An 8,758-nucleotide genomic window follows, 5' to 3' on the forward strand; every position below is an offset into this window, starting at 1 on the left:
ATATACCCTTTTTAACGACAAGTTATTATCACTTTATAAATCAATGTTGTCTAATGAATTAATCTTTTGCATTATTTTCAGAAAAAAAGAAAAAGCGCACCATGAGAAAATGGTTGACTTTCCCTTTACCTGTTTTACACAAATGCTTGTTTAATCAACTGTTGTCTTACAGTAAAGTGATTAAGTGTTTTTTTCTTTTTATTATTCCATTTAACTAAAATTGATTGTTGAGTTTAGAACTTCATTGAGTTATATTTTGAAATATGCTTACAGAAATACTGTATTTGTGTTTTTAATCATAGAGAAATATTTCTTAGATTTATTGCAGTTAAACTGGTTCTTGTGCTTCAATGAACTTATCCTGAGAGATAACCGGACCCTGGACCCTGGTCTCTTGAYTAAATGGCAGATTTTCTGAGATGCTGAACTCATAAACCCTGGAGTCGTACTCGTCTTAAGCCCCCTGGATGTCTTAAGGGACCGAGTCCTCCTGACCCAGCTGACTGACGGTACACACCCAAAGGCAGCAGCTGGTTTTGTTTGTAAGCTAGAAAATCCAGTCGAGTGGGAAACGCAGGTTCTGGTCTGTTCTGGTCCTACTTTTGATAAGATAAATGATCAAAACTAAATATTTACTAATTCTTTTTTCCTCCTTTCTTAATCTAAATCTTGCCTAAGCTAAAATACCTGTAAACTAAGTATTAATATCATCAAAGACTGGTTTACTGTTTTGTTCACCCTGAGTGTTATAGTTTCAGAAGTTGTTCTGGACGCAAAGCAATTAATGTTAATGTTTAACTCAGAAAGTTCTAATTATTAACCTTAATTTGTATATAAAGTTAGTTCATTTGTTTTGTAAATAAATCCTTTATTTAGAAATTTGAACTGACTGGAACTACAAATTATTGTGTGTCTTTTCTCACTTTCATTCTGGAGAGGTATTATCGTTCATGAAAAGAACTCGTGTTTTCTCATTAAACTGAGAAATATGTGTAGGATACGGTGGACGTCTCTTACAAATATAATATAATATAAACAACTTAAAGTGTCTGTGACATGCATATCCATGAAATACAAAAAGTCAAACTAAATATATTTCTGTTTAAGAAACCTGACATAATACACGTGATTTTATCCGTTATGTCACATAATTGGCAAATTTCTTTTGAATTTGGCTCAACTAAAGTGAAACAGGAAGTGACATCAAAGGGGAACTCTTTGAGAAAGACAACTTCCTGGTTTTTATTTATTGAAACATTATTATTTGAACTCTGACTGTTTCTCATTTCTCTATGATAGAGATTAAAATAATCTAAAGAAGCATCAGATTCTTCTCTACAGTCTGTGCTTTTGGCCATTTTAGCAACACTCTGTTCACATTCAGACACTCCCCTTTGACATCACTTCCTTTTGCTTCACATGAAAATATCTCAACTGCTGTTCATCTCAGTGACGTGAAATCTTTTATACAGTATGTTGTCAATGTTGTTTTTCAAAAAACTACATTAATAATTATTACAAAAAAATTGACGTCACAGGCACTTTAAAAATAGCACTAATTTGATTCGAACTACACACTGAAAAAAGTGGGAAAGCATTTCTCTGTTTTTAAAGTTTAGTAAAATTGTTTAACTCATACTGAGAATCAGAAAGTAAAACAAACTATTTTTTTAAAAAATGGTGGTAAAATGACTGAAGAACTGTAAGCGGTTGATAGAGTTCAATGACTGAGTCATAGAAAAGCTGATACACGGACGCCATTTATCTTCTTTCTTGTCATCAGGACCCTTCGAGTGTCATGTCACATTCTGAGTCCAGTCTCGTTCAGATAAAATGTTTCTGGCACAAATCTATCAGGCTCAGCGAGGGGAAGTGAGTGTGAGCTACACCAAACCCAGTCCTGATGATGGATGATTTTTAAAAGACCTTCATGATTAATAATTGATTTATGCAGAAAGTAGATCTAGCACTTGCGCAACACTGAAGGTCAGGCACCATGGAAATCTGGCAGAGTCCCTTTTCTGCCTAATATAGCAAATCTGCTATAGGAAAGAGCCCGGGCATCACGGTGTATGCATAAAGCTGATACTGTGCTGAGCAACCAATTTGCTACTTTTACACAGTCTGCCTCAGTATGGTTTGGGTTTGTTGTTTCATCTTAAATAACAGCATTATCATTTTCTCTTCACTATTAAAATAGTYAAAGCTCCGTTACGTTTCCATCAAAACGCCCCCTTTCAATATGAATTTTAAAGATTTCCCATTACCGAAATGTCACAATTGGACAAACAACAAATCACGCATAATCAGCTAAATCAAATGCAGCGGATATAAATAAGTTCAGCATTTTGAGTGTTCATGATGAAACGCCAATCTTTTTCTTTTTCTCACCTTCGGCGCTCTTTTTCTCTCTGACTGAAAAGTCCTTTCATCCGACGTTCCGCTTTTGAGGTTTTGTGCCTTTCTTCTCATTATTTGTACTCCTGGTTATTTGGTTGTAATGGATCATAGCGAGGAGCACTGACTGAACTCTCACATCAATAGCAAGCATCTAACAGCCGCATTATATAGCCCCGATGAAAAAAATAATAGCCTTTATTTTACAATATGGCTGCAAAAGCCTGGGATGTTTGGCTCTATATGTTGACCTGTCTACCAACAACACTACCTAAACCCTTTTGTATTCATATACAACAACAGTAAGACACAGCTACACATTGGTTAGAAATGCAAAAAGAAATGGCCTCCATATTCAATTATAAACAAAGCAGAACACTTCCTTTTAGCACCATCTGTATGGTTTTAGTCAAAAAGCATAATTGGTCTCTTGGTAAATTGTCTGATAAATGAGGCATGAAGCAAAACAACAGAAAGTGAGATTTGTTAATGTTATCACAGAAAGCAAATTACAACAAATTAGGTCATTTATATGTGATTAATCTAACTTTAGTTGTAGCATGCTTCTTAATAGCAAAATGAATATTTAGCAAATGTTACTAAACTCCTCTAAATCTCAGAATTACTTCATTTATGTTGTTTAAAAAGATAAAGCTTTGCACATTTTTGATTCCTAAATCTCTGGTAGTATTTTGTTTTCAGCTAGCAGAACAAAATACTGGTCTCTAAAAACACCCACCTGATGCTGCTTTTTAACAATCAGTGGACAAATAATGTCAAACGTTTTCAGCCTCTTTCCCCTTGTTGAGCCACCAAAATGGTGCTAATATCTCAGCTGGTATTGAAGAAACAATGACTCTCTGAAGTGTCTGAGACACAGAAGATGGCTGTAAAATACAGTAAGTAACACAACCCCTTCTCTGGTCTATAAATAACAAGGATTAAAATACAAGTCCACACTTCCCATCAGTTGGAAAACAGTAACAAATGGAAAACGTACCATGAGATGACTAAATCTACCCAGAGGTGATTTGAATCTTTTTTGTTTTGTTTCTTTTTTATGAATAAAATGAATAAATAAAAAATAAATAAATAAATAAAAACTGATCTGTAGCTTTTGGGGGCTTTCTTTTTCTTTTAGAAGTATGAGTATTTTTTTTTTATTTATCCCTTGAAATCCAAACAACATAAACTCTGAGGACAACGGGGCAGCAATAGCACAAAGTTGAGCAGATAAAATATGTATATGGACCTCAAACAACCTCAACTTTTTATATGGATTGATTTAGATTTGGCTCTGCAATAGTGACTTTGTTGATTATGTGGTATGCATCCTACCTTAGCCCATTTTAACACTTTCACTGTCGTCTAAGGTTCTGTAGATAAATCTAAGTCACTTAAGGAGCCTCTCTTATATCCTGATGACACTAAGTAATGCTCAACATCTTAAGAGAAACACATGAATTGAAAAAATTATTCTGCCTGAAGGAAGTCGCCTGCGTTTAAAAACACATGTAGTGTAAAGCTATAGGAGCTGACCTGGCACCGTCGTGCTGAGCTGTGACATTTTCTTTCCACTTCGTAATTCAACAATGGGTAGAGATGAAGCTGCTCTATTGTTAAYATTTTGTCCTGAGGTAGTCATAGCATCTGGATGTTAGTACAGGATGTTTGGATCACAGTATGTTCAGAGCAGGAAAATTTCAGTATCGAACATGCGAAAACTACAACATTCAATTAAAAATGCATTCGAAAATATTATCCCACTTTTAGCTCTGAAAACTGGTAAATTACCAAAGTGTCAAAGGTATCACCAATACTTAAAAAAAAAAGGAAAAAGTCATTTTTGTGCTTTTTGTTGTCAGCTTTTTGTGCCTTTTCAGATTTGCAACTCTGGTGTCCAAACAGTGCTGGCAATAAAACATACATTTCAAACAGACACATTTTAATACAGAACACAAATCACCAATTATGTAATGGATACAATTACTGTGGTTAATGTTGACTAGTTCTTTAAATATAAACTGGCAGATTTTAAGGCTGCTCTGCCTTTTAACAAGTATTATGCAGTTGGACAATGGAAACAATTTCTGAAGGGCTCAAACCACTGTGACTGGCTTGTAACCTGTGCAGAATGTGGGTATTTAAAGAAAACATCAAAGCTATGTGAACAAGTGTCCTCACCTTTCTTAATCTTGCGATGGAAGTTAATGGCATCCACAGAAGCGGTGACGATGTTAGTGTTGCAGTGCCGAGCTGCTACAATTCCAGCCACCTCATCCATCAGCTTCATGGTTACACCTGAATCAAACACAAGCACAGATTTGATTTTGTAATTCACACAGTTGAGCTTCATTACGAACAGCTTAAGCTTTCTATAATTTTTATATCAACACCTTTCAAAAATTCTTCATAAGTTAACCTCATGATGTCCTTATTTGGTAATTAAACTACAGCCAAAATAATTAATTGAACCCATGGACAGACTAAAGTYTGACAACAACTGGTTCATAAGTTGCTGTTTTAAACCATCAACTTTGGGATTTGCACCTCAACATTTTGGGGTTTTGCAACCAGACGTGGCTTATGGGACAGAGCTAAGAAGCTAAAGAACAAGATCACTTAAACTGATTTAATTCTTCATAATATTTAACTTTTAGTTTTAATATACTACAAATACCCTATTCATTTGTCAGGAAAGAATAAAGAAAATATTTATTGAAAATCCTTGCATCACATTCAGATGTTTTACCAGACTCAAGATTGACTCAGTTATGGAGCCAGAATCAAAAGGTCATTTAAAGAGGTGCTTCATTTTTTAGATTTTAATAAAACTGGGCATGCTGCCTGTTAAAACATGCAGTTTCATTAAAAACTAATTGAGTCTGTCGGCGATAATGGCATTCTGTYCTCCTGTCATTATCAGGGAGACGTCACACTCAGCATCTCTTCAAATTACAACAAGACTTTAAAGATCAATGTAGCCATTAAATGCAAAGACTCTTCGCCAATTTTGAGACCCAGTGTCGTTCAGAATGGTGAATGTAGAAACTAATGATATTCCAGATGTTATTAGAAAACTATCCACCTTCAGATAAATTATGAATGAGTCTACTTACCATCTCCTCAACATTGGTTTCTTATTGAAACTCATTAGTTCGATGGATATTATCTGACTGCCAAAATGGAGGGCTTCTGAAGTTTTAAATAAATTACATCTCAGCCAACTACTGATCTAAATGTTACACTCCTAAATTGTTTAAGTTTTATATGTTTACAATGTTTCAAGTTCCCCTTTTCCCCATTACAACTTATTGATCTACATGTAAACAACTGTTTATCTGGACCTCTCTCTTGAGAATGTTAACTGAATTGGTTTAGGCCCCAGAAGGAGAAGCATACGATCTTATTGTAAAAATTACCTGTCATTTGTTWAAAAATAAATAAATTACCTTTCGCACAACATAACAAGTCCAATCAATAAATACATGATCAGCGGTAATGTTCCTGTTGCTGCCATAAAAAACATATCGTTTTAGATGCAGCAGTGTCAGTAAAATCAATCCAATTTTCTGTTACAAATTACAAGTACTTAACAGCAACCTGTCAAGAATAAGAAAATATGGTTGATTTAAAAACACACTGATTTTGAGTGTATTTAAATTCTTAAGAAACACTATCAAAGTTTAATGCTCACAATAGAAACTAAATGTTTAGTTCATAGATGGAACAAAGCTCATAAAATGAAAACAGATTAGGTCAGAAGTCTCCACTCTTTCACACACACACACACACACACACACACACACACACACACACACACGCACGCACGCACGCACGCACGCACGCACGTTTGTTCTTGAACCTCTTGGGGACCGTGCCATAACACCCAACCTGTAATTTGCATTTGGACCTGTGGGGACCGGGCATTGGTCCCCACGATGCACTTGGTCCCCACGATGCTGCTTTTTTGGGGGAAATTTTTCCCCACATTGTAGGAAAAAACCGTCCATAAACCACACACACAGCTCTGGCAGTTGGTGACATGTGTAAAGGAAATAGTTGTTTGCTGATTTCTCTCAAAAAGTGGGACATCTTGTAAGGAGTGGGTGGGATGAAGATCAGGAAAAAACAAGAGGATGACATCTGCTTCTCATCTCGGAGACAGTCTGTTGAGTGTGTGTGACTTGTGTGTGTATGTGTGTTGTTGGTTTTGTTTTTTGTTTTTGCGAAAGTGTGTTCATTTAATGACAGACAGACTCACAGCTCTGCACACTCCGGTTACCCCAGTGGTTCCTTTTGAGCTGCATTATGTATCTTTCATGTTACAGAAAATCAATAAGAATGCTTGCTCGAGGCTGATTTTGCTCCCAAAGGTTTCCACCATCTGCACTGTGTGGCTCTATTTAAGACAGCCAAACGTGTGGGAGTAGAGACGGAATGTGTTGCTCGCTCCCAAACACAGGATTATAAAACTGGGCCCACTAAGTTGATTACGATTTAAACCTGCTATTACTCTGACATCTTATCACAGTCAAAGCATTGCAGTCTTTTCATACCAACTGTATTTTAATGTATATCTACTAAGGAACACACAGTGGCCCTAAACATCATTCATACATTTCTTTTGAATAACTCAAACACTGAGTCTGACTGATGTGTGGCCATGTAATGGTTAAACTGAAGCCACACAGCTTGACAGTAATCGTGTGCTTGATGGCTTGATAGGTGGAATAACACCCACTGATTGGTAGGGGTGTAACAATACATCAATCTATATCGATATATCGACTTGAATGGTTCATCATTCAGTTATATCAAGGCAAAATGAAAATATAGATCTATATCGTGATCATACTGTATGCTCAATGGGAATCGATATCATTTACCCATCTAACACAGTCATTGTGTTAGATGGGCAGATGATATCACATTATAACGATCGCAGACATGTGAATCAAAGTCATATCGTGACAGACTTTGTGATATCGAGAAATATCGAATCGTCATCCAAACGTATCGATGTAATACTGTATCGTGATAAAGCTGGTGATTTACACCCTTACTGATTGGTGAGATATTGGGTTAAATTGCTCTCTTATACAAACCCGTRATCAACCCTCAGCTCAGAATCATAACAATGACAGATATAAACTTTGTGTAGGCAAAGAAATATTGTACTTCTGTTCTTAAACCTGTTRAAAATCCTTTTCCAAAACCTTTCTCTGCGTCTGTTATGCTGAGAAAATTGATGAGATCTCACCTTAGGATTGGAAATCTCCCCAGGGTGCATGACACAGCACGCTACATCTGTTCAAAAGCTGAAATGGTCGTGTCTGAGCATGTAATGTTTAAAGGAGACAGATTGTGACCTCAACAAGTTGATGATATAGTGAATGAAAATGCTGCATCGCTTTAAAGTGACGAGCATTTCAGGCCAAGATTGTTAGTGCTCCGAGGTTGAAATTGCTTCACCACAACGCTTTGATTCACATTTAATCAATAAAATAAGTGGAATGCAACAAAATAATTATAAAGCCTAAAGTTTAAAGTGGTTTTAAACCTGGATAACAGCCTTAAAATACCCTTTTTTTAAATGTTCAAAACTTAAGCGACAAGACTGCAAGCCTCTGCGACCCATAAAAGAAAATTTAAAACCTCTGCAAATGTTTTGAGAAATTCCCTTGGGAATGCTGCAGAAAAAGTGTTATATTTTGTTAGATCAAACTTGTTTTAAAGCAAATATTGAGAAGTTGTGTTTAATACCCAACATATCTACTTGCAACAGCAACATCTGACTCAAATACCCGGTCAAGGCAAGTGAAGGACTCTACTGTCCTGAAGGATCATAGATGCTTGTCTTTATTAATCACCACCATCAGTAGCATTAATGCAGCTCCTGCAAAAACAATCTCCTTGCAGAGTTAAWGTAGAAGGTTGAAGTAAACCTCCATGTGAGCCTGCAAATGAGGACAGTCCAGGCCAAGACAGCCCCAGGCCTGACGTTACACATTCACAGGATGACATGGCACTCATGACTCTCTCTTTGCCGTAGGGCGAGAACACGAAAGACAGAGAGGGAGTGGGGGGGGAAGGGAGGGGTGGTGTGTGTGAAGAGGAGAGACAGCTCACTCTAAATGGGGAAAAAAAGGGGCAATTAGCAACCAAGTCCCCAGTGCAGCCCAGTTTGCCATGAGGCAGAATACCTCTGTGATTTGATGCCTTGTGACGATTTCCCCAAATCTTTGTGCACAATGCTGTCCACGGGCAACATGTATGGGAAAAATGAAAAGTCTTCCAGGCAGCTCTTGTGTGTGTGTGTGTGTGTGTGTGTGTGTGTGTGTGTGTGTGTGTGTGTGTG

The 8,758-nt window shown here is 36.7% G+C and overlaps 1 protein-coding gene across 4 annotated transcripts in view; it reads right to left on the reverse strand.

The window, feature by feature from the left end:
• Positions 1-8,758, reverse strand: part of acot7 (acyl-CoA thioesterase 7) — a 49,087-nt gene that overhangs the window by 11,129 nt on the left and 29,200 nt on the right. For all 4 annotated transcript variants that reach the window (XM_014001659.1, XM_014001658.1, XM_014001657.1 and 1 more), the window contains one exon: positions 4,582-4,698. In XM_014001659.1, coding sequence (XP_013857113.1) covers positions 4,582-4,698 — 117 coding nt within the window. The remainder of the gene's footprint in view (positions 1-4,581; positions 4,699-8,758) is intronic.

This window comes from Austrofundulus limnaeus, unplaced genomic scaffold (genome assembly GCF_001266775.1).
Source record: "Austrofundulus limnaeus strain Quisiro unplaced genomic scaffold, Austrofundulus_limnaeus-1.0 Scaffold10, whole genome shotgun sequence".
NCBI lineage: Eukaryota > Metazoa > Chordata > Actinopteri > Cyprinodontiformes > Rivulidae > Austrofundulus > Austrofundulus limnaeus.